Below are 27,065 nucleotides of genomic sequence, written 5' to 3'. Positions count from 1 at the left end.
ATGGTTAATTGTAAAACAAAAGTATGTATCTTTACGAGTGGTCTTGGCGGCTAATGTTAGTGGGGAGTCTCGACCTTGCTGCAGCTTACCGTAGCCCGATACGAGGTAAGGATGAGCGAGCGCTCATGGCCTTCCATCGCACTTTGGTAGGCATTCTCGACTCGTATCCGACTACGGCACTCCATTAGGGGTATCTGCAACAGCACGTCGAACAGCGTCCAAGAGAAAGAAGCAGCCCGCACTTTCCCCTGGAGAGGAGGAAGATGGCGATGGCAGTTCCAATGACCTCCTGCATGTCGGACCCCACGACGGCAATCTCGACCATGATCCAGAGGACAATGCGGGCGAAGCGGGGGTAGCCCCTGCGACACATCTCGGCCAGGTGGAGGCCGGTCACCACTCCTAGCCTGGCGCTCAGGCGCTGCATCATGAGCCCCAGCAGTGTGGCCGACAACAGCACCCACAGCAGCTGCGAGCGGAAGGGTGCCGACTCAATCTACTGGTAGGTTCTGCTAACTCTGACCTTGACTAGGCACGTCGACCAACTCTACCGGTGGATTCTGCTACACTTCGCTTCACCTCACGACCGACCGCAGCTTTATGCCACGAGCCATTGAAGCCAATCCGAGGCTGGGCGAGTGTTGTGCGACCTTGGAGGGAGGGCACAGTGACGGGCGGAGAGTGTATCGCGTGCTACGTTCACAGAGCCGGGTTTGCCGAGATGGCCCGTAGCTTCCGGTGTGGTTGGATGTAAGGTGAAACGGAGTATAACAGGGCGTTTCTTTAGGCTTTACAGATTTGTTTTAAGAAGCCGCTAAAGCTACCCTAATGCGATCTGTGCAGGCGAGCAATACGGCCAGGGAGACGTAATATGAAGGACGTATTGTCGCAATTAGTCGAATGATTATAACTAAACCCAGTTGATTACCTTTCTAATTAGTGGAAATGAAGATGTGGTTCTGATAAGAAACTTGCCGCGCGTCGTCAAAATCTAATGAATTGGTAAATTCTAGAAAGGTTTTGTGCATGTGGGTGGTGCAGTAAGGCACTGAAGTTACAACTCGGGCAACAGGCGCACAGCTGATGATGCAAAAAAACAGACGATAAGCAACAGGAAAACTGCGCGGGCACGCTTTTGCACCCGCAGCTTTGCGCCTGTTACGCAAGGGGTAACTTTAGCGCACCACCGTGCCTCTTATGCACTCCAAATCTCTCTGAAATTTACCAATTTTGTGGTTTTCGATGACACTTAGCAAATTTCTAATTGAAATTATGTTTATTTTCACTAATTAAAAGTTTAATTGACAAGTTTAAGTTAATTACTTGACTTACCGTGAGATTAAACCCCTATATTATGTCCCCCTGGCCATGTACCACATGCACAGACTGCATTACTGCAGCTTTCACAGCTTTTTAAAACAAATATGTTAAGCCTAAGAAAACACCTTGTATAGTTACAAAAAAAAGTTTTAAACTACAGTCCTGTTTAAACACAAGCACCCAAACAATATTTTGTACTTTGTCTTTGGTAAACTTTGGCTCCAATAAAAAAAAAAAAAACCCTCATGAACATAATTGTTCGTTCTATATTCTTTTACCCAAATCAAGAGCATGTGGCAAAACTGTTGCAATAAGCAGACAAACGTTGATATTACACCAAGTACAAAGACAAAAGAAAGAAAACATTGTGTCCAAGTGTGCAGATGCACCGAACAACAAAACGGACAAGCAGCGAGCGCCGTCAACACTTTCTAGTGTGGGGAGAGGCATTGCGCAAACAGGAGTCGCACATTGCGGCACACCAGGAACGAAGCAACTCGGAAAATGTCTGGGCGTGTTACACCCGCCAGGCAGCTGCAACAGCTGTCCAGTCGTCTCCTGCACATTGCAGTGGCAAGCAGGTGTTCCCGCACATTTCAATCGGGTCGTGAAACCCCCCCCCCCCCCCCCCCCCCCCCCTTTTTTGCAGGGCGGTACCGAGAAAATGTGGAAACGGAAAGAATGATGAAAGTCATGCACTACGTGATTCATAATAAAAAAAAAAAAAAAAAAAGACAAAGAAGTTTTATTTAAAAAAGCAGCTGTGGAGAGGAAAGAAAGAAACCAGAAAAAGAAAATAAGATTTGGAATCGAAAACTGGTTTAACATATAGGACGGAATGCAAGCTCTGAAACTTCACTGCACTTGCTTTTCCATGAACTGCAGTTGTCTCCCTTCCTGTCCCACTTACTACTGGGCAATGCACATACACTACCGTGCGTGCCATGCATTTCATACCAACCGGTGGTGTTCAAAGCGCAGTTTTGTGCTCCGAGCAAACGTAAAGGTACAAAAAGGGAATTAATAATTCTTTGGGCATTTCCTGCAGGACGACAGAAATGCCATTCACAAGCAATTTGATTTGAATGGCCCCGCTATCGGCGAGTTTTTAATATGCAGGAAAGAAAGACGCTGCTAAAACATTATTTCTCACCCTTATATCGTAGCATGGAGTACAGAACGAAAATGCAAATTTTGTTACATTATGTCCGATTTATAATGCAAATATGTTTACTTTGGCTGCACAATGTGACGTGAAGGCAAGCCTTTCTAGGACAATTTCTGTTCAACTGCAGTCTCTTCTAGGCTTCATACTTCCTTTTGAACGCTACGCAGTTGACCGAAATATCCCTGGGAGACTTTTACTCACCCTGTATTCAGCGAGAGCGCCAGACTGAAGGTCGGACTCAATGTTCCCTGGGTCCAGGTATGCTATGCTCATGAGGAATCCAGGGCCTGTGAAGGCCCAGAGTTTCCGGAAGCTGAACCTAGTCTGAAAATGTTCAGGAATGACTTCAATAAGCACCAAGCAACCTTAAATGGGGGGCAGTTTCCCCGCAGCACAGCTAACTTGGCACCCGACCAGTATGCCACATGTTAAAACATTATTTTTACCTACCGTAACATCCCGAGATATAGCCTCCCTAAACTCAAGAGCAAATAGGGTAAAATAAGAAGTAGGCTAACTTTCAAAATGCAATCAAAAAAAGCTAAAAAAAAAAAAAAAAAGTATTCTACGGTAGTTCACATCCCAGCTTGCGCTTGTAGTATGCACGACAAGAAAACACTAGAGAGACCATAAAGGATGTGCACAAGGTATGTCAGTATAGCCAAAGTTATCTCTGTCAGCGTTGGGAAGGAGATTCAACCACTGCATCTAAAGCGGCTAACTTTTGGAACTACACTTCTGGGGACGACAATAACGATGGCGCAGCGCTCCGCCACCCCAACTGAACACTGTGACCGGCGTTCGGCTGGGTTTCGTGTTCTCCCCGCTGCCCCAGGAGGGGATCTTTTGTAGTCACTGGGACTGCATGAACGATGCAGCATGCACTGTGCATGTGACCAGCACCTGCTCGGCCCAAAGGCCGAAGTGGGTCAAGCTCGCATCCTCTGACAACTGCTTTCAGGAGAGATCCGGCTTGTCGCCCATCTGCCGACGTCACTCCGTTTATTGCAAACACAGGCCTTGTGTTGGGTAAACACCAAGCTTTGGGAAAAACAGACTGGAAAGGGAGCACACAGTCTAAGTTTGATCTCCTTGCCAATAGCCACAGTTAGCCCCTAATGAATGCATAAAGGAGCAAGGAATTATTAAAGACAGTAAATATTGGAAGCGGTTACTGTTTCATAAAACAACACATTCGGAGTAATAAGAAAATAATGCATTACTTTCAAGCTGAGGTAATGCATCTCATTTTAATTGCAACAATGAGTAAAATATTTGGTTACCTTTTGAGTAACAAATAACAAACTTTAGTAGAAGTTAAAGCAAGTAAAGAGGAGAGCTGGTTGAGGATAGACATGATACTGTCAAGACCGGTTATAACGAAGTCGGTTAAAACGAAGTAGCGGCTACAGCGAAGCGATCACGATCTCCCTTTCCCTTTTGCATTTCTTTAGAACCAAAGTTGGATATAGCGAAATAGCGGATATAGAGAAGTGATTTCCGATTCCCATCGAATTCGTTATAACCGGTCTCGACAGTAACCCTTCTTGTTCCCTCGCTTTAGGGTTACCATGTTGGTTTTGAGTTACTTCATTTCAATAATGTGTACACGTTTGTTTAGCACACAGATGAGCTTTACAGTGTCTTCACGTTACGTAAATTCAACATTTTGTTGTTAGATGTCGGCATGACGAAACCCACGAGCCCCTGCGCTCCTCAAATTTTATGATGTCATATGAATCCTTAGAATGCTCGCCTTCAGCACACGCCAGACAGCTTATAACACAATGGTGGATATAATAATGCCAATGAAAACACCTGATACTCCGTTTCACTTAAAGTGCAAGATTAGCAGAAGCTACAAGAGTGAGCTTTCGGCGTCCATGCCAAGTGCAGCTGCTCGTGCAGTGCAAGCATAGTTCAGAGGAACATGCTCATACCGGTAGGTCATGCTTTGTAACTGTAAAGCAGAACAAACAAGCCCAGGAATTTTCCACCCTTCCTGAACAAAACAAAAGCAGCATGCGCCAACCTGATATATCTTCCTGAGCCGCTTCATGAGCAGATGTACTGTTAGACAACCTATGAAACATGCCAGCCACACTGGCAGCTTCTACAAACTGTGAATGAAGTGTAAGCAAACCAACATCCTCCCATTTTATTTTCACCAGTGCCAGAAGTACTCTCATCAAAAATATGAGTTGGAGAGGTATAATCTCGGACATCACCTTGGACATTAAAGTTTGGTGTTTGGCATCCACATGCAATGAGTATAATGTGACAAAGCACTAATGCCCCACTCAGCCCAACTGCACAGAGCGTAGTACAGCCAGCTGTAATTATCTGATCAATTGTTCTCCTTATTTTTCTCGCATGTTCCAAAGGCTGGCCGCTGAAACTAGGTACTAGTGCAACAAGAGTGCACCACTTCTGGTACCTGATTAAGGAAAAAAATATTCTCTTGAAAACTATTGAATATAACTTCGGCTCAGAAAAGCGCCAATCGTGCGAACTATGTCTTGTATACCACATATTGTAGTAGTATGAGCTTCGGGCAAATAACAAACTCCCCCTAGAGAACCAGAGGAGAAACTCACGTCTTCCATGAATGGGATGTTGACCTGCTGCTGGAAGTAGGCCTGATCGGACGGCGTGAAGATCTTCCGCCCAGAAGGGGGCGGACCTTCTGTCCCATTGATGCTGTCATATGTCCGCAACCCATGGTCCCCTGCAACAAACACACGTGAGCATAACAGAAAGTGTTTGCAGGGAGTAAAATAGTTATTTTAGTTTTCGATGCTAAAGACTAACAGATAATAAAGCCCATCATTTTGCGGGGGGATCGGTGGCCGATCGGATGTATTAGTGCACTAAAGTATTAAGGTGGGTGGCTTGATGGTTCAACATACTAAATATGTAAAGTGAGAGAGAAAAAAGGCGACATAACGAAGACAGGACAGCACTATATTCCCAACTGCTATTTTAATAAAAATTCTAAGGAAGAGAAGAAAGTGGTGGGAAAAGTTATACAGAAGACCAAACAAACAAAAATGAAAGAAAGAAATGAAAGGAACACAATAAATCAAACCAAATGCAGTGATAAATTACCCTAATTTTTTTAATAAAGACATTATCAAAGGCATTATATTAAAAACATTGAACATAAACAAAAAAGAAATGCTAAAAAAAAAAAATTACCCTTCAAAAGTTATTTTAAGATAACTCTGAAAGAAAAAGTTTAAGAAAAAACATCCACAACTTACGGGAAAGAGTTGAGCACGTTGGTTAAACATATTTAGGAAGCACCAGCTCAACAAACCAAGCATACAAATGTGAGGAGAACGAGAAAGACACATTTAACCACTGGACTGACTACCAACTGCATTTAATGAAACACTTCATCTTCATTGACAGGCTAGGATCAATCAAACGGGAGGCACTCACTTGATCGAATGACGTTTTAGCGAACGCCCACGTGTCATCGAACGACACTTTAGCGAATAGTCGGATGCCGCGAAGCGGCGTTTTCGGGTGGGCCAAGTGAATTCATATTTTTGTAATGAGTTGCCGTAGACTGTCGCCGCGAAGCGGCGTAAAGCGCAGCGCGACGGATGGGTTAACGCGCGCCCCCGTTATTCGCTAAAACGACCATTCGCTCAAATGTCGCCGTTCGCTAAAATGTCATTCGCTCTTGTGATATGGACCCCAATCAAACCTAGCTTGCTTCACTTCTTCCTTTTTTTCTTCATCTTTAAACTAGGGCATCCTGCTTGACTGTCTACTTGTGGGCGGTACTTCCACCTCGCCAGAGAAGAGAGGACGTTCTTACGAGGTGAAAGTATTGCCCACAAGTCAACAGACGAGCAGGATGCCCTAGTTTATAGATGAAGAAAAAAATGACCGCATCTCGACATGGTGAATGATGTTGATTGGGGCGCAGCTCTGGTGGTGCTGATGATACTGATTTCATTGTTCATGGGTAGTGCTGATGGTTCTGATTTTGTTTATTTGTTAACGCGATTTATTTTTATTTTTTAACACAATTATATACGCATTTCACTGCAGCGCCCTCTCCTGTATAGACGTTGAGCGGCTACATGCAACGTTTCATCCACGACATCCCCAGCTCTTGAGTTACTACATCTCAGAGCCCCCTACTCGTCCCGCAGTCGTGGCCGAGTGGTTCGCGCGATGGACTAGAAATCCATCGGGGTCTCCCCCGCACAGGTTCGAATCCTGTCGACTGCGCAAACATTTTTTTCTTTTTAGGGGCGAAGCTCCTTAGGGGCTAGCCATGTCCGTATGTCCATCCACCGTCGGGTGCACGTGCTCCTGCTCATGAGCTCACGCGCTCGGGTGCTCACGAGCACGTGAGCACATGCTCGTGTAGGGCAAAACAAAAACAACCGCATCTCCACGTGGTGAATGATGTTGATTGGGGCGCAGCTCTGGTGGTGCTGATGATACTGATTTCATTGTTCATGGGTAGTGCTGATGGTTCTGATTTTTTTTATATGTTAACGCGATTTATTTTTATTTTTTAACACAATTATATACGCATTTCACTGCAGCGCCCTCTCCTGTATAGACGTTGAGCGGCTACATGCAAAGTTTCATCCACGACATCCCCAGCTCTTGAGTTACTACATCTCAGAGCCCCCTACTCGTCCCCCAGTCGTGGCCGAGTGGTTCGGGCGATGGACTAGAAATCCATCGGGGTCTCCCCCGCACAGGTTCGAATCCTGTCGACTGCGCAAACATTTTTTTATTTTTAGGGGCGAAGCTCCTTAGGGGCTAGCCATGTCCGTATGTCCGTCCACCGACGGGTGCACGTGCTCCTGCTCATAAGCTAACGCGCTCGGGTGCTCACGAGCACGTGAGCACATGCTCGTGTAGGGGAAACAAAAACAACCGCATCTCCACGTGGTGAATGATGTTGATTGGGGCGCAGGTCTGGTGGTGCTGATGATACTGATTTCATTGTTCATGGGTAGTGCGGATGGTTCTGATTTTTTTTATTTGTTAACGCGATTTATTTTTAGTTTTTAACACAATTATATACGCATTTCACTGCAGCGCCCTCTCCTGTATAGACATTGAGCGGCTACATGCAAAGTTTCATCCACGACATCCCCAGCTCTTGAGTTACTACATCTCAGAGCCCCCTACTCGTCCCCCAGTCGTGGCCGAGTGGTTCGCGCGATGGACTAGAAATCCATCGGGGTCTCCCCCGCACAGGTTCGAATCCTGTCGACTACGCAAACATTTTTTTCTTTTTAGGGGCGAAGCTCCTTAGGGGCTAGACATGTCCGTATGTACGTCCACCGTCGGGTGCACGTGCTCCTGCTCATGAGCTCACGCGCTCGGGTGCTCACGAGCACGTGAGCACATGCTTGTGTAGGGCAAAACAAAAACAACCGCATCTCCACGTGGTGAGTGATGTTGATTGGGGCGCAGCTCTGGTGGTGCTGATGATACTGATTTCATTGTTCATGGGTAGTGCTGATGGTTCTGATTTTTTTTATTTGTTAACGCGATTTATTTTTAGTTTTTAACACAATTATATACGCATTTCACTGCAGCGCCCTCTCCTGTATAGACGTTGAGCGGCTACATGCAACGTTTCATCCACGACATCCCCAGCTCTTGAGTTACTACATCTCAGAGCCCCCTACTCGTCCCGCAGTCGTGGCCGAGTGGTTCGCGCGATGGACTGGAAATCCATCGGGGTCTCCCCCGCACAGGTTCGAATCCTGTCGACTGCGCAAACATTTTTTTCTTTTTAGGGGCGAAGCTCCTTAGGGGCTAGCCATGTCCGTATGTCCGTCCACCGTCGGGTGCACGTGCTCCTGCTCATGAGCTCACGCGCTCGGGTGCTCACGAGCACGTGAGCACATGCTCGTGTAGGGCAAAAAAAAAACAACCGCATCTCCACGTGGTGAATGATGTTGATTGGGGCGCAGCTCTGGGGGTGCTGATGATACTGATTTCATTGTTTATAGGTAGTGCTGATGGTTCTGATTTTTTTTTATTTGTTAACGCGATTTATTTTTATTTTTTAACACAATTATATACGCATTTCACTGCAGCGCCCTCTCCTGTATAGACGTTGAGCGGCTACATGCAACGTTTCATCCACGACATCCCCAGCTCTTGAGTTACTACCACACCTCAGAGCCCCCTACTCGTCCCGCAGTTGTGGCCGAGTGGTTCGGGCGATGGACTAGAAATCCATTGGGGTCTCCCCCGCACAGGTTCGAATCCTGCTGACTGCGCAAACATTTTTTTCTTTTTAGGGGCGAAGCTCCTTAGGGGCTAGCCGTGTCCGTATGTCCGTCCACCGTCGGGTACACGTGCTCCTGCTCATGAGCTCACGCGCTCGGGTGCTCACGAGCACGTGAGCACATGCTCGTGTAGGGCAAAACAAAAACAACCGCATCTCCACGTGGTGAATGATGTTGATTGGGGCGAAGCTCTGGTGGTGCTTGTCTGCGTAGATGCCGAGCCGCAGCATGCCGAGCCTTTCATTCGTTTTCATCCATGTCAGAAAGAGAATGTGTGGTATGGAACATGGTTATATACGCATTTGAGCATTTGACCGCAGCGTGACATGGATGAAAACGAACGAAAGGCTCGGCATGCTGCGGCTCAGCGTCTACGTTGACAATCACCACCAGAGCTTCGCCCCAATCAACATACTTAACCACGTGGAGATGCGGTTGTTTTTTTTTTTTTTTTTTTTAAGAAGACAGATGGGATGGCAGTCGATGTGAGCGCGGACGCCGGTCAAGGCTAAACCCTAAGGAGCTTTGCCCCTAAAAAAGGAAGAAGTGAAGCAAGCTAGGTTTGATTGATCCTAGCCTGTCGATGAAGATGAAGTGTCTCATTAAATGCAGTTGATAGTCCAGCGCTTGAATGCGTCTTTTTCGTTCTCCTCACATTTGTATGCTTGGTTTGTTCAGCTCGTGTCTCCTAAATACATCCACCAAACTTTGTCCGACGAAACAGAAGGGACGGGGGTGTCAGGTTTTCTAGTTTTGGTGGATGATCTTCTAAAACTTCTTTCAAAGTTTTTGAAAAGTAATTTTTTTGTTTTTCTTCAGTGATTTATTTTTCATTTATTGTCTTTAATTAATGCAATTTTTTTTATGGTCATCTATCGCTGCATTTGCTTTAATTTATCCTGTTCCTTAGATTTTTTATTTCCATTTTGTCTCTTTTGTCTTTTGTAAAGTTCTCAGACTTCTTTCTTCCCTTCCTTCGATTTTTTATAAAAATACAAGTCACGAGTATAGCGCTGTCCTGTCTTCTTCATGTCCTTGTCTGTCTCTTGCGCTTTATGTATTTATATATTCAGTGTTCGTGCATCGTAGCTCAGAGCACGTGGAAGGAAAACTTGCGCTGCAGGACCCAGAGATGTTGGATTCAATCCCCACACCTGCCCGTTGCGATCTGGATGAGCACCATACTGTTGTGCGGGTGTGTGTCAGTGCCACATGATGCACGTTAAAGACCCCAGGCTAGCAGTCATACAACACTGCCAAAATTTTTCATCTGCAGCACAGACACCAAATGCCCACTGGGGCCCACTAACCTTCCACTGTCTAAACAAACACACATCACATTTATCATCACTTTGCGTGATTTTGCTGCATTACCTTGAAAGTGGGTTACATTTGTTAGTTTGAAAACAATAGAACAAAATGTGCTGGGACCATCAAGTTTCATCGAGATTCCACATCTTGCTTCCCCCTTTCAGAGAGTAAATGTCTTTGTCTCGTGAGAAATTTTCGATAAAATATTCCCTGCTACAATCAATAGGCTTTAACAAGCTTCAGATTTGGGAATGCTCCATAAAACTGAAGGAACCGAAAGCCATTTTAGAAGTTAAACTACGCTACTTAAACTGCCGTGAAAACGCAGTTGTGTAATGTTTATGCGAACATTATAATACACATAGTCTCATAGCTGAAATTGACAAAAAGAAGGTGTGTGACGGGTAAAAATACCTCTCTTGCACAGAAATGTTCAACTGTCTCTTCAGTCAAAAATAGCAATGCTTTGTGTGAGCTTCATGATGCAAGAAATTGTGTGCAAAAAACGAGGACAAAATATATAATATGCACAAGAGACAAGTGTCTGTCTGTGGTGTCTGTTTTCCCTTTTGTTCTCAGTTTTTGCAAGCTTTTATACATTGAGAATCATCATTAACTAGGTCAGCTTTCAACCGTTCTGTGGTTCATATGAGCTGTACGGTTCCTGAGGATTTTTAATCCAATCAAGTATGACGTGATGTGACCCAGTGCCCGCTTATTTTTTTTTTACGCTCTGTTTAAATGGAACAGCATACACAATCTGCATGATGCTCCAGTTGTTCAATGCTATTACTGATAATTCGCTGCCTCAAGGAAAAAAAAGAAACTAAATCAAAGACAAAACTATAGTTCTCTGGCTACCCCCGAGATGGCGCGACGTGTTTTAGCGCGACGAATTTTGATTTTGGTAGTACGTAAAATTCATCGATCACAGGTGATCAATGACTTATGGGCGCGGTAAGGAAAGAGTTAATGTAGCACTGCTTTGTTTTCCAATCAACTACCATACTTAACCGATTCAAAGAAGTAGCTTCTCTAAAAATTACCTACCCATTCGAATCAGATACAAAATCCACATCAGGGGAAAGTTAGAATCACCATTTTCAGTTATAAAACCTGGGTTAGAATCAGGTAAATATGGTCACATCACTGCTGCTGCTTTAAATTGCAGAAATTGGCTTTAATAAATAAAACAGCCAACTTCAAAAGGCCTTGCAGTCACATAAAGGGAATTGCTCCAGTACAAACCCAAAAGTGACAATTTGTTCTAGAACAAAATTCATGGTGCATAAAATATGTGGCATTTTTGTCATTGTATATAAACTCTAATAGGAAATAAGAAAAAATATGCAGATGAATAAACCATACTATTTCAATGGGAAAACTGTTACGAAGATGCCCAAAGACAAGATCTTTGGCGGCGGTGGTGTTCCAACTCCAGAACTCCGGAACAACACCACCTTGTCTAATTTCAATGTTTTCTATTTGTCTTATGAATGCACCAAAATGTATCCAATCAGAGGTGTTTGGATGCACATGCTGCAGCATGGGATGCAGTACGACAGCTGCTGGCACATGGTATGTGTTCGTTGTGCTCCAGAAGTCATCCCACTGTTTGTGTCATTACATGTGTATGCATGCCTTTTTGTTTATAAGCTTTAGAAACATGGTATCATCATCATCTGTGAGAGTCGAAAGCCACACTGCATATATCGAGGGGCATTTTCGTCATTGTATGCGATCTCTAAAGTAAAAAATAATCAAAAATATGCAAATATGCATATTTAGATATGCATTCATCAGACAGATAGGAAATGCTGAGAAGACAAGGTGGTGTTGTGCAGTGGTGAGCATACCTGATCGGTAATTACGAGAATCAGTTTCAAACCTGCCGCCACCAAAGATTTTGTCTTTTGGAGGCTATGTAACAATTACTCTATTCAATCAGTATGCTTTATTCATCTGAATAGTCTTAGTGTATATAATATAAATACCTGAACAAAGTTCACACTTCTGATGTAGTAAGGGGACATATCACTACAATATAAAAATTTGACAAAAAATCATTATCAGGTTGACCTTTACTCTCACCTCTAATTTCTTTCAGTTTATTTAAATAAACTAAAAGGTTCTTATACACGTAGCTAACTTCTGAGAGCAGTTGGCATTTATGCCGACGAGCTGACATGAGAAAGATATATCGGGCTTGGGTACGAAAAAAATAAGGCTCGACCTTTTCAGGGTCTATAAAAATGTCGCAGTTCATGTTCAAGGTTAACGACCAAGCCCCTTTGGCCTTATCGCGACAACAGCACTCACTCCAGCTTTCTTGTACCATTTCTTGTGTGTCCATCCTGTTAATGCAACCTGCCTTTTTTTTTTATCTCTGGGTAATAATTGCTCCCTCTGTATCTCTGGTGCATTGCAAAAATGCAACCTGGCTTGAATGTGTAGAGGAAGAAGCTCCAATGAGATTGTTTATCAAAACGAGAATAACGGGAATCCATTATAGCTTTCCCACCAACTAATGACACAATATAATGTCAAGAACTAGACATCAGAGGTCATGTCAAGCAGAAATTATATTTCGGGAATCTTTTTTTTTTTTAGGGGGGGGGGGGGGAATGAAGGAAATTAAAAATTATTTGGCAAAAATAAAGGCAATATATATATCTTTTTAATGTGAATTAGTAATGTTTTTTTAATCTTAAAAACATTAAATTCATCAATTATTATTATTATTTTTTTTTTATTATGGTTATCCAAGTTTTACAAGCTTTCAAAACTTTGAAAATGACGATCTCATTATCGAGGGGTTTAAGAGACCTGAACAAAGCCAGGAGAGAACACAGGCAGTCCAAAGAGACACACATGTTGCATGCAAAGAAAGCATGCAATGAAGTTGCATGCATGGCATTAGAGACGGTGCCGTGGTTGTTCCCCTTTCTCGTTCCTTGTCTCGAGGTTTTTTTCACTATGATACTCTCATTTCATTGCAATGCAGTAACACTTTTTATAAAGTTTTGCTTTTTTATATTAACTACAATTCCTTCACAAAGTAAGCAGGCAATGTCTAGGTGACATCTTTTTTCGGACCCAACACGATTAACAGGTTCTAGTGGTACAGTAGTAGACACGGTAAGCTGAAACGACTGAGCAACAACCTAAATATACCGGTGGCGCTGACCCGATACGAGAAGTTGAACAAGCAAAAAGAGATAGCATGCAGACAAGATTGCAGTGGCACGCCACCCGACTCAGTCTGACCATGCTCGAGAAATGCGCGCCACCGTTGCTCTGTGCGTGCTGCTACTGGGCTCATCTGTACTTATCACTTTTGATTGTTCAGATATCTGAAAAGCGATTAAACTAGTGCTGGCACCACATGCCCAGATAACGGGCAAAAAACGTAGATAGGTGGTAGCAAAGAGTAAAGGCGAGTAAAACTGAAGTGCTCCTAAAACGGGAAAAAAGAGCAGGCAGCAATGGCCATCACATTCTCATCCACAAGCTATTTCTTTTCGCTAGTTTAACTTCTCATGCCAAGGTGGTGCCACCGGTATCTTTCGGTAATCGCTCTCTCATTTCAGCTCCCCTTGTCCACGACTGTACAGAGATCTGAATGAATGCTCATCACACGTCCTTAGAACCACCTACTTCATAACGTATGAAGCAATTCATTTGCCAGAAAAGAAAGAGTAATGTACCACTGTAACTAGCCTCTAATTGTCTCTATACCGCAGGCTGCCATTAGAGCTGTGCTGTCGGTTGAAAGTGAATCTGTAAGCTCCAACAAATATAGGCGCAAACAGGATTTTCAGAAACTGCACTCACCGGACATGGTTTGGCCGTTCAAAGATTTGTCCTCTGGCGTTGAGTCTAACACTGCAAGAGGTTTAGGAATTTTATGAGCCAAACAGAAAATGCCTGTGACAGTTTGAACAAGAACACGGTTTGCAATATACCAAATAAGTACTATAACGACAAATAAATCTAGTTCACAATAAGGGCTTGAGTGGGACAAGAAAACAGTGCGGAGCAAACAGTGAAAGCGTAACAGTTAGCACTAAATGTTTAAGTACCATAATGCCTAAGCTTCAAAATATATGGATCAAAGCTCTTTATTGCTCTTATCTGAGACTGTTACATGCACAGTTGGAGGCTTATTGCGCTAGCGTTTGTATAAACAAAGCCCGTTTTTCAATATCTAAATTCTACTAAACTTTCTAAGATAAAATTTTTCAACTTCATCTTTACACTAGGAGAAAAATGTTGGTCTTACCTTCTCTGGCCATAATGGCTTTTTCTTGTGGCCCTGTAATATCATATTGATAAACCATTACACACTGTTTCAATACCTTGTAATAACAAATGTCTTGAATGCAGATGACCGAGATGCTTTTCAAGAAGTCTGGAAGTCTTTCCCTTTCTCTTTTCCACAGGTCAACGGGAGATGGATACAAAAGACCATTTGCTAAATCCCCCAAGTGCCCTGGCCTGCACTCAAGGAATCATGGCAACAGTGTTCCTTCAGCTCCCTAGTGATCAATAATTTTGACCTTTCACATAATTACAACTTACACAGGTTTGAATGTAATTCGGAGTCGCCCTGAACGAGCATCGTATAGAGCCCAAGGACCTGTCATATCACTTTTAAAATTTCTCATCAATGTCAAGGTTTTTGATACTGCGCACACTGTCTACCCTTCAACCTGGCTGAGCAGCAGAAATCTCGTACATCATTATCATTCTCATAAAGCTTCAAAGACGCTGATATTAAGTTAGAAACGCTAAAAATGCCAAAAACAGCCCCGCTGACACTGAGCTAAATCCTGGTTTTGGTTGTTGTGAATTCTCCGCTTTTTAGGAATTTCCTGCAAAAACAACAATCACAATAATGATAATATTGTAGGAGATTTCCGCAGCTCAGCCAGATCGAAAGGTGGATTGCATGCACAGTATCGAAAACGCTGTCATTGATGAGACATTTTAGAAGTGATGCGACAGGTCTTTGGGCTCTGTACGACGCTTGTTCAGGGTGACTCCGAATCACACTCAAAAACTGCGTAACCACGGAATTGGTCAAAATTACCAACCACCGTTCCCATGATTCCTCGAGTGCGGTCCGGGGCGCTTGGGGTCCATTGCTCCTAGAGATAGTAGGTATGAAGGAGACTTTCGAGAGTAGATTAGCAAATACTAATGATCTATACTTCGTTTCAGCTTAAGTCCAGACTCAGCCAACGCTACAAACTAATGAGATCAATCAAGCAGCGTCTAAAGCGCAAGTCTCCGGGCCTTTTCCACTTATGATGGGTTCAGCGAGGATAGAGCAGTTACGAAAACATGACAAACACCATCATGGTGCACTTTTGACATTATCTGACTGGTCCCATCAGCTCATAGCATCGGCGGCACCTGGACTTAGGGTGAAACAAAGTATAGCTCACTAGCCTGCTGCTTGCGGAAAAATGAAAGTGGGGAAGAGAGGCTGATGTAAAGACTGGCTCTTCATATAAAAGAAAAGCCAGTAGCAATAGACCCTTTTCAAAAGTCAGAGCCCTCTAGTGGAAGTCTAAGAAGCTCCAATATTGCTGCTCTAATGGCAGCGATAGGAGAACAAGGTCGAGCTAATCAAGCACTCTCGACCTCGTGAATTAAAGCAATGCAAAGAACCAAGTTAGAATAAATTCTCCACTTTAGCTTTATGCTTTCAAAGACATCCACTTTCCCTGGTGTGGAGAAGCTGCATACTGCCACCATTAGAGTGCCCCATCTGTCTCTCAACAGGGTGGCTAAACTGACTTTTGAAAAAGACCTACAGGAAAACAAAATAATGAGGCTATGCAGAAGAGCCATAAAACTGTGGAAAGAAATTCTAGATTTTACATCTGTACGTTTTCAATACACCTGCTAAAATAGCAAGACTTCCTTTATCATACCTAATATACCAAATTTCCCAGTGTTAAGTCACATCTTCTAAAAAAATTTCTGTTGGTGTAATATACAGTGGTGCGACTTCCATACAGTTTTTTTTTTTTTAATATTAAGTATCAGGGTGGCCAGTTCCACTTATTATAGGCGGATTTGGGCTTCTTTTTTCACTGAGTCGCTGGTAGATTGTTTTAGCCGCTTGTCGCGTTTTTTGGGCTTATTCGTGTTTTTCCTGCAAATATTGCTATTTTAGTGCTCGTCGTGCTCACTGACAGCACGTTTGTCCTCAAAAACGTGAAAAACAGCATGACCATTTGGCGCAGCGGTTAGGTGGCGCAAGCTGCCGTCCGTCACAATGTACAAAACTATTACTATCCCTTCACAAATGTTTTGGCCCCTTGCCCATCTTGCCAGTCGGCAGTTGCGGTCGTCGTGTCTAGTAGCCATCGTATTTTGTGCAAAATGGCTTCGAAGTGGTCGAAGTATGGCAAAAGATATTGTAAAGGGTGGGGAAAAGGAACACAGCTTAAGGACTGGCTACGACCAGTCACCGAGAAGATAAAAAAGCAGCGTGCAAGTACTGCAAGGGCGAGATACGCGTTCATCATGCCGACCTCGTTCAGAACAGGGCAACAAAAAAAAAAAGTTAGGAACTTTTTGCCACTTTCCAGTGCACGTTTGACTACCATGGGCTTCACCAAGTCGTCGCCTCCAAGAACGATACCACACTGGAGCCAGTGGCGTCACAAGGGGGGGGGGGGACCGCCCCGGGTGCAGCGCTCAGGGGTGTGTCGCAGCGGGCCACGAGAGCGGGAAGGGGGGGGGGGGAGGGTGGGGTGTTGCGGCGGGCTACCGTCGTGGGTGCCGCTGACCCTCGTGACACCACTGACTGGAGCTCAAGCTGGCATGTTACTCAGCGTGCCATGCCACTGTCCGCTCTGTAGATAGTGCCATGGCACGCTGAGTATTCGCCTTCGTATTTGAGCGAGTTCTCTTTTTCATTTTATTATTAATAAACTATTTTCAAGAATGTGTACATTTATCGAACTTCCACTTGTTTTGGGCTTGTTCACGAAGGTCACGCCACTTTTTGGGCTTGTTTGGGGACGACTATCTGCTTGTTCGCTTGGCCGCATCTGGCCACCCTGTTAAGTATGGACTTTAACTGTGCCAATTTGTCGATTCGTCTCGCTCAATTTGTTAGAGAGAACATTAAAACTAGCTCCCGCTCGTGCACATACCACAATCGCAATAAACATATATGTGAGCTTGTCAGTGCAGTTTCGCAGTGCCAATTGTACAAATATATAAGTGAGACTTATAACCAACTTTTTCGTGAAAACAGCCATTTATAGGGGTTGCGAGTTATGCAACGGTGTGACTTATACAGGTAAAAATTGAGGGAGAGGAAGAGATGAGAGGGGACGTCGGGACACTGAGCTCCGGTTGAAATGATTAGCGGGTAGACGCAAAGGCTAGCTGCCCTTGTCTCTACACACTATTTGGACGCATTCGAACAGGGAGTAGAGATAAAGACAGCTAGCTTTGCGTCTAGCAACTAATCATTCCAACTAGAGCTCTGTATTTCGACGTCCTCTCGTCTCCTCCGCTCCCTCAGTTTCTACCTTATAGATAGAGCCCTGCATATCTACAAATTACCCCCGAATATCCACAGTAAACTGGTGGATACAGATAAAAATTAATTAGATTTGGCGGATTGCAGATTGGATGCGGATATCCGCGGGTCTGGATCTTACATTTTTAGCGAGGCACCCCATTAACGTGTACGACCGCACAGTGCAGAGTGAATAAGTGAGTGATACTATGAAATGCATCATCAAATGTGTTGCGAGAGCGAACTACTCGCTTAGATAAAAGGTGCCATTCGGGGAGAAAATTGCTCTTTGCATCAAGAAAGATTTGATCCTAACCAAAGATTGCTTTAGAACGTTCTACCTCGCCAAAAATACTGTGCATAAAAAAGGTAAAGAATGCAAGAGCATCAGTCATCCCCGGAAAACGTGTTCTTGTTTGGCAAAGAAAGAGCAGAAAATGTTCTTTGGGCGAAGAAAACCCAAAACGTACAAGCCACAAGAAAGCAGAAGAAGCCTGCAAATGGCTTTTTCGCATACAAGTAGGTCAAGGAGGCTGAATTCGATCCTCTGGAGTGGTGGAACTTGCGCCAGCACGATTTTCCACACCTCATTCTTGTAGCTCAGTTCGTGCATGCCATCTCAGCATAAAGGGCATCAACGGTGTTATTAGTTTGTCATTGGTTAATTTTCATGTCTATAAAATAGGTGTCTGCTTAAAGTAAGCGTTACAGATAAAAAAAAAAAAAACATTATTTCCTTTTGAGCGCACTCTCTAGGCTGCGTCAGTGTCACGGGCTCCCAAGGCAATATCATAATTGCAATCATCTTTCCAGCGATGCGAAGTGTCTTTTAAAGAGCGATCGCTTATTTTATAAATACAATAAAATTACTTTCACCGTATCCTGACACGAAGAGTTTGTTGTACAAAGGTAAGCAGACGGCTTATAAGATACCATCCAGATGCTTTTTTTTTTTTTTTTTTTAATTTTTATTCATTCTTGATTTGATAACGTAAAATGAATGCGTGGATTGAGGGTGGGATGCAGTTTCGAATTTCACGGATGCGGTTCGAATGCGGACACAAAGTCCGCGGATGCGGATCGGATACAACTGTTTAAGAACATTGCTGATGCGGTTCGGATACAAAGTCTGCGGATGCGAATTGGACGATCAAACTGTTATCGGCGCAGGGCTCTACTTATAGACCTGAAAATATGGCCAGTGTGCCTCATCGAAAGAAGACTTTCATTTGTCTACAAAAGTAACCATACAATTTATGCAAATGAAAATAGCTCGAAAGCATTTGCGCCGAAATAAAACATTGCGTATGCACACAAAACATGCGTCGCATCCGTAGTGGGCTGTGTCAACTTGTCTTATGGGTGTTTGCCGTGCCATTCAAAACGAAGCACTTCTGGGGGTTTTCCGGCTTGCAAAAGATTGGGAAAGATTACGATGCCTCACCTGCAGCCGCTGTGTGCCTCAAGAGAACAGGACGTAAAGCTAGACTGGCTTGGAGCAGCCGCGCATATTGTGCTTACTATCTGTGGTGCAATCTTGAGTCACAGTTGTAGAGGGTGGCCTTTCTACACAGGCGGCACTATTTTCGTCTTCATGACATTGTGCATTTTAATGTTTCCGTGTCCATCTTTTAATCCATTCCATAATACCATATTTTCTAATGTACACATCACTTTTTTTTTTTCAAAATTTTTGTTGGGGCATTTCATACAATGGTGCAACTTGTATGCAATTTTTTCTACAGAAATTTGAGACAGGGTTATATTTCTTGTTCCGTTCCTTGACGAGGATATTGAAACTTGTTCCCGCTTGCGCGTATATTGCAATCATGACACACATATATGCGGGGTTTTCAATGCAGTTTTCGCCGTGCCGACTGTACAAATACGTAGATGCGACTTATGTACCATCTTTTTTCTGAAAACAACCATTCATTGCGGGGTGCGACTTATAGACCAGAATATACCAGGACGCACATATTTCGGGAGGGCAGACACTGGCTGAAGTGGTAGCGTAAAGGCGCGTTCACACTCTTGCAACCGAGTACGACCGAGAAAGACTTCTTGGGACCGGATGCACTGAGCGGAGCTGGTCCTAAGAGATCGCAAGAGGCTTAAAAACCGGTTTGGTCTCTCTCGGTCGCACTCGGTTGCAAGAGTGTGAACGGGCCTTAAGAGTACTGACACTTCCACGTAGCACTTTTGATGACCAGTGCTGCTGGAGCTGGGTGGGCAGAGGGATCCCCAGACATCTCAAATCCCCCTCCCCCTCTGCCGCCGTCCCCCGTCTCTTAAACACTTACGACGCTCTTTTCCATGACAGTTTGCTTGTGCTTAGGATGATGTATCTTAAACAGAGCCGTCCTTGATCAAATATGGCGTAAAACTCTGGAACTCTTGGAAGGGCACCACAAAAGTTTGAGCTGCCATGATTCATGCTTTTTTTTTTCTTTCTGCACATTTGTTTACGAAATTGCTCGCTTTAGTAATACGCCCGATAAAAGCTCCTGGATGCTATCAGCGCGGGAAAGGGTGACAATGTAACCTAGCTTTCGTGGCAAGGAACCGAGGTTCATCGGGCACCTCTCGGTGACTCGATCTTGCTAGCTTAGAGGTCAGCAGATTGATTTACCCGAGTGTAAAGGAACCGCCACCTTAGCAACGGTGATCACCTTGTGCTCGCTTTCGGTCTCCAAGGAGGAATATATAAAACAACAAAAGGCAATCTCGGAACTGGTTTGACGCACGGAGAAATACGACCCCAGGCGAAAATTTCCAACTGGGACCAGTTGGCACCTCAACTGGTTTCAACTGGGACCAACTGGTCCCAACTGGGAATCAACTGGGACCAACTGGTCCCCACTGGGAATCAACTGGGACCAATAGGAGTCCAACTGGGGCCAGCCGAGGGGTCAACTGGTTTGAACCATTCCCAGTTGGGAGTCAACTGGTTTGAACCATTCCCAGTTGGGAGTCAACTGGTTTGACTCCCAGTTGGGAATGAAGTGAACTGGGACCAGTTAGGAAAGTAACAATCGGAGCGATTCCCAGTCGGACTTCAAATGCCTTTCCCGTTCCCAGTTCACACGGGGCAACAATTTTGACAAGTTGGGGGTGCATTGGCCTTTGCTAATGAAGAAAACTAAAAGCACTAACATTTTTAGATTTATACAAATAGAGAATTTTAATTACTGGGGTACATTTATATATTTATAAAAATAATATAAAAATTTTAATGAACTAAATAATTTTTTAATTGGAAAATATAATTAGTGACAAAATGTGTTCACCTAAATGAACATTTAGTGCATTATTAAAATATATTAAAACATTTATTTAAATACCTACAGTATTTTTTTTTCTTTTAATAAATAAATTTATCTTTTGACTAATCAGAGCTAGCCGGCCGCCGTAGTACACCATAGCCGTGGCACGCGGGTGCGGATTAGTGGTACGCGCTGTCGACAGATGGCGCTGCCTATGCTGACGCCGGAGTCGGACGGACGCGGTAGAGAAGGGTCGCCATCGCCCAAGTTGGCGTCGTTATGAAAATGTCAAAACTACAGCTGCGCTTCTTTGGACCTAACTGTACACACACCAAGGTGGCGGCGGTGAACTTCGAGGATGGAAAGATGCAGTTCAGCGATCGGAGGGCACCCAGGAAAGACCGGACGGAAGAGAACCCGCCGCGGAGAGCACAATGGCGAAAATGGCGGGAGGTCTACCTCAAAAATGTTCGACTCTTGTGACAGAGATTGCAAGGTGGGAGCGCTACCGCATCTTATCAGGACTTCACCTGCGCAACGCAGGATCACGGGTGAGCACCTTTCTTCACGCGATGGGAAGAGAAGCCGAGGACGTCTTCACTAACAGACGCCAGCGGCCGATCTTCCTTCATCTCATGAATACCACCTCTGAAAACGCGATTCAACCGTCGCAAGCAAGTGGCTAAACCCGGAGCGTGTACGTCACCGAACCTATTTAGTTTCATTCTCCAAGTTTTTGACAATAAAGTATTGTCAACCTTCCATTTTGTGCCGTGTTTCATTGTTGCTGGAGTCGGTACCAACTCCAACTGGGACCAGTTGTAACTGGGACCAATTCCAGCTGGGACCAACTCCAACTGGGAATTGTTCCATAAACCAGCTGCAACTGGGACCAACTGGTCCCAGTTGGACGACTCCAACTGGGACCAGTTGCAACTGGGAATTGTTCCATAAACCAGTTGCAACTGGGACCAACTGGTCCCAGTTGAAAATTTTCGCCTGGGACGGATGAAGTTTTTTGTTGTTGTTCAATTTCAGAAAAGCTTCAGAGATTTTTGCGCACACAAAAATCACGCTACCGATCGGCCATACCGAGAATGAAGACGTTTTTAAAGACTCATTCACATGGTGCAACAACGAGACGGGGAGCTGAGAATTTGCAAGTGGGTAGTTTGTCGGGGAAATCAGTCACAGAACAACCAGTTGACAGGCAATGGACCGGCGTAAAATTTCGCTCGATAATTTTAAATGAACATTTAAATTCGTCCAGCGATTGTACTAACCGAAATTATAAAATGTCTAAAAGGATAAAGTCGGCAGCAAGGCCGATGCTCCTAGACTTTCGAGGAACAGGCAAACGCAACGGAACTTAGTGACTCATCATCGTAGGCGAAGCAATCCGGAACGAAATGGTACCCCACGAAATGTCAACAAAACGGTTGACGCAGACGCTCAAAGGAGCGAAAGAAACGTACCCGTGGACCCGAAGTGGTCGGTGTAGAAGCAGTAGAAGCGTTAAACCGGTTAAACTACTGACACCTCTGCGTCGCGTTTTCGATGACAGTTCCTTCGTGGAAGTACGTCGAATAAGCGCGACACGGAACTCGAACAAACGATCACGAACATCTTACGCACATAGGAACAGAAATAACTTCCATGCGAGTTCACCCCAGCAAGCCCGTCGACCGCCTAACCGGCCTGACACCTGTCAGGGAAGTGACCAATCAGGCTGAATCAGGCAACTTTAGATGCATGGCTAGATGTACGCCTGCACCTCAGAGCCGTATATGTACTGTGCTGCACCTCTGCTGCACCTCGGTGGATACAAAAGTAAATTAATTTTGACCTGTCTTCTTAAATAGAGGGTCACTTGCGCCATCTACCCCGTTTGTTTCGAGACTAGAGATGCCGCGAACCCCCGCGAGGTTCGAATTCTAAACTTTCAAAAGGTTCGAAATTTTCAAATTTATTAAAAAATTAAGTTCGAATTTTATTGCAGTACAGGGCCTAAAAATTAGAGAAAGGTCAAAATCTTTGAATCTCATAGCGAGTTCGTTTCACACGCACTGGAGTGCAGAAGACTGATGCTGCCGCCATCTATGTTGTAGAAAAGGTACCGACTTCAAACCGAAACTAGTGTCTTTCTGTTTGGAGCGATACGTGGGAATGCGAGAGTGCTGTCGCTACCAACGTTTATCTACAAACGTTGGTCGCTGCAAGCAGCTCGGCTGTCTACAAAGCAGCTGGTTGCGATCTTTCAATTCTTATAACCGTTTACACTGAAGAAAACTGATGATGCTGTCCAACAGAAGCTTGATCCGTTTGAGCATGGTATTATGCTTGAACCACTGAAAGGGTACGGCTTAAAACTAGCCTGTTGGAATATACGGCAAAACTGGGACTTTCGATTTGGATCGTCATTATAGGTGGATCAGATATTAGCCTTGGTGAGGGCGTCGAGAACGAGAGCTTTCTCGAACAAAATACGACGGGGCAAGTTAGCTGACGTAGGTAAACGTGAAACATGATGATATTGCCTAAGCCTCGGGTAAAGTCACTATGTTTAGCTTTCTCTGATGCTTATTGGGCAGTCAGAGGTTTCTGCAGGGGGAGTTTTGTCGACAAATGTTAAATTTTTCATCCGCAAACGGATGGTGATAGATATCTTGGGGGCCGCTCTTACGTTTGTTCTGAGCATTCCTTTACACACTGGTATATTTCAGCGTTTGTACGGCAACAGAGCGATTTAAAACCTGCAAATAAATCACGGGTTGTCAATTGCTTCCTTCGGGAAATAGCAGACGCTCACAATTCAAGCTCGCGTTTGATTTGGTTGCCCGCGGGACGCGATTTCTATCAGAAAATCTGCTTTTTTTTCGTTCGGTTCCGCGACACATCGTAGCAGACGAACCCCCGTCGTCTGCTCCCGCTCCTGGCCGGCCCCGCCGGAGCGAGGCATGACGGGATTGCATTTTGGCGCACTCCCGATTTTCTCGGTGCAGCGAGTGCATGCACGCGTGGGGTGTCAGCGCTGAAACGAACTCGGAAAGTGCAACCACTCGTGGAGTGCCGGCCGAAACGAACCCGTTCCACGCTGCGAGTGGGCACGCGTGGGCACGAGTGCCGTGAAACGAACTCGCTATCAGACGGATAACCCCATCCTGCTGTTTCAAGTAAAGTTTCCACTGATTAATCTAAAAAAAAAAAAAAAAAAAAAAAAATTGCGAAATGCGCGACATATTTTACTGAAAACGTTGCACATTTCTTTTATGCCCTGAACTTACGCCTAAACCTAAATAACGGTCAGCGTCTACTTGTGCTGACCGTTATTGATCAAAACGAGCGTTGAGCTTGTTGAACAGTTGAACTATGGTGCCTGGAACGCGCCTACGTAGTTGAACGGTTAATCGAAACTCTGAGGTGGTCCGATGAACGTATTTCCTACCTCTTTGCAAGCTAGTATCAATCCGATCAAAGTGCGATACTGGCATGAAATAAAAAAAAAAAAAAAAAAAAAAAAAAAGACTCATGCACTTTTTATTAATCTGTCTCACTTGCAGAACTCCGCGTCAAACGTGCCTCGCCACGTCGAACGAGCAGTCGTCAGTCACCCCAATCGTGACTGACAATGACATTTAGTCTAAACATCACGGCAAAATAATTAGTTTTCTTGACTTTTCTGTTGGAAGCCCAGAAACACTAGTCTAGACTAGTCTTTTTGGCCTGCCGCCATAACATAGACCACATCTAGGCAAAGAAATAAGAGCGAAGAATTTTGTTTCCGTACCCATTTATAGGAGCCCCGAGGAGGTTTCTGAGACCGCCTAAATATGGCCACAACTTACTCTGCAGGCTCTAAGCATCCTAAAAATTCGTAAATCATAAAGATGTGAGACCGATTTTCCTATTAAAAAATCAATCAAAGATCGAAATTGCTTCCAGCGATGGAAAATAAAAATTGGTGTGTATGTTTATACACCCTAAAGTTAGTCTGCCTCAACGTGCGACTTGTCTCAGCTGCGGCACAACCGCAGTAGTGATACACGATCGCACGCCGATATGCGATGCTCGTCCAGGTCGAAACGGGCAGAGGTGGCGATGGAACCCAGGATCCCTGGGTTCTGCAGCGCAAGCTTTCGCTCCGCGTGCTCCGAGCTGGTGTGCGCTAGCCGATTCAGCCGCCGATTCTATTATTTTCTTTCTTTTTTTTTTTTTTAGGGGCGAAGCTTTTTAGGGGCCAGCCATGTCCGTATGTACGTCCGATGTCCGGCGTCGGGTGCTCGTGCTCGTGGAAGACAAAAAACAACAACAACAACAACAACAACCGCATCTCCACGTGATGAATGATGTTGATGGGGGCGAAGGTGCTTGTTTGCGTAGACGGTGAGCCGCAGCATGCCGAGCCTTTCGTTCGTTTTCATCCATATCAGAAAGAGAATGTGTGGTATGGAACGTAATTATATACGCATTTGAGCATTTGAACGCAGCGTGACATGGATGAAAACGAACGAAAGGCTCGGCATGCTGCGGCTCAGCGTCTACGCAGACAAGCACCACCAGAGCCTCGCCCCAATCAACATCATTCACCACGTGGAGACGCGTTTTTAAAGCGCAGCTCTTAGGCGCCCGTTTCCGGCTTGAGCGGCGTCGCCGTCGGCGTAACCAAGGTCACCCCAAGGTCACGTGACCCTCCCCGAGGTAACGTGACTCCCCCCGAGGTCACGTGACCCCTTATCCGAGGCCACGTGACCCCCGATGTCACGTGACTCACCTGAGGTCACGTGACCCCCCGATGACGTCATCGTCACTGATGACGTCACCGGCATCCGCATCGTCATCATCACTGATGACGTCACCGTTATCGTCATCGTCATCATCACTGATGACGTCACCGACATCCGCATCGTCATCGTCATCACTGATGTCGTCACCGGCATCCGCATCGTCATCGTCATCATCACTGATGACGTCACCGACATCCGCATCGTCACCGTCACTATCACTGGTGACGTCATCAGTGATGTCACTAATGACATAATCGGTATCCGCATCGTCATCATCACTGATGACGTCATCAGTGACGTCACTGATGACATCATCGGCATTGTCCCCAGGTCACGTGACCCCCCCCCCTCCGGTCAGTTGACCCCCCCCCCCCCCCCAGTACCCTTCCCTTCTCCTCCTCAAGAGCTGCGCTCTAATTCGGCGTTACAGGAAGTTGTAAACGGCTTTCACTTTTTTTTTGTATATAGAAGTTGGATTCAGCCATACCGGGAAAGTCAAAGACAAGAGCGCGTTATCCTTTGAGAGAGCTTAATTCTACCGATACCGAATTTGGGCAATGTACTTCGAAGTCTGGAGTTGCACCTTTCTCAAAAAGTACAAAAAAAAAAAGATACTTTAAGATAAAGTACAAGTACATACTTAAAGAACGTACTTCAAGAGAAGTACGAGTTCTCTTGCCGTACTTAAGGTAGTACTGTAAGTACAAAGTACTTGAACTACTTCTCAACCACCGCGGGTTTTTCCCTCTCTTAAGCTGCAGTCTCACCGCTAAGACACCATACAAAAGGCAGTCTGCAGAACCTATCGAAAGCATGTTTATTTCTTGTTGTCACATTGATTGTACAAGAACTGTCCGCAGAAATTTCCAAACGTACATTACATGTGCGAAGCAAGCATTCTTCCAACGTGTTTGAGGCGTGCCCGCAGATATTAGGCCTCTTTCAAGAAATGCGCGCCACCTGGTAGCTGCTGCGACAATTACCCGGGCACATCCTCTGATTGGACACGAGCGCTACGTCAGCGTTCGGCGAAGGTTCGGATCCAATCACGCAGGTCGTGCCCCAGAAAATGGCGACCGCCAATGTTGCTCGAGGAAGTTTTTTCTTCAACAATGGTTACTTGCAGTTTAAAACACGACGGAAGAAATGGGGAAATAAAGACAGCATAATCACTGCGACCCAGGAACGGATCGGTTATAGACTACCGTCTACAAATGTGTAAAAAAAAAAAAAACGAAAAAAACAATTTGAGTTTTTAATCCAAAAAATATATAGCACACTTCAGAGGGGAGGGAGGGGGGGGGGGGGGGGGGGCTTTCTATTACTGTTTTTTCAAATATTTGTGGTCGGGCAGGATAGGATTTTGTTCGGTGATAAAAGCTC

General features: G+C 44.8%; 1 protein-coding gene across 1 annotated transcript in view; it reads right to left on the bottom strand.

The window, feature by feature from the left end:
• LOC8024837 (protein Malvolio) overlaps positions 1 to 22,602 on the bottom strand; it is a 53,850-nt gene extending 31,248 nt beyond the window's left edge. The window contains exons 1-6 of the mRNA XM_029992960.4: positions 22,374 to 22,602; positions 14,366 to 14,398; positions 13,918 to 13,968; positions 5,086 to 5,216; positions 2,690 to 2,812; positions 243 to 469 (exon numbers count right to left, since the gene is read on the bottom strand). Coding sequence (XP_029848820.2) covers positions 243 to 469; positions 2,690 to 2,812; positions 5,086 to 5,216; positions 13,918 to 13,968; positions 14,366 to 14,378 — 545 coding nt within the window. The 5' untranslated portion in view covers positions 14,379 to 14,398; positions 22,374 to 22,602. The remainder of the gene's footprint in view (positions 1 to 242; positions 470 to 2,689; positions 2,813 to 5,085; positions 5,217 to 13,917; positions 13,969 to 14,365; positions 14,399 to 22,373) is intronic.
• Positions 22,603 to 27,065: the final 4,463 nt, after the last annotated feature.

Source organism: Ixodes scapularis, unplaced genomic scaffold (genome assembly GCF_016920785.2).
Source record: "Ixodes scapularis isolate PalLabHiFi unplaced genomic scaffold, ASM1692078v2 PGA_scaffold44__24_contigs__length_19508400, whole genome shotgun sequence".
Taxonomy (NCBI): domain Eukaryota; kingdom Metazoa; phylum Arthropoda; class Arachnida; order Ixodida; family Ixodidae; genus Ixodes; species Ixodes scapularis.
Note: the sequence above shows the minus strand (reverse complement) of the source record. Positions and strands in the feature narration are given on the sequence as shown.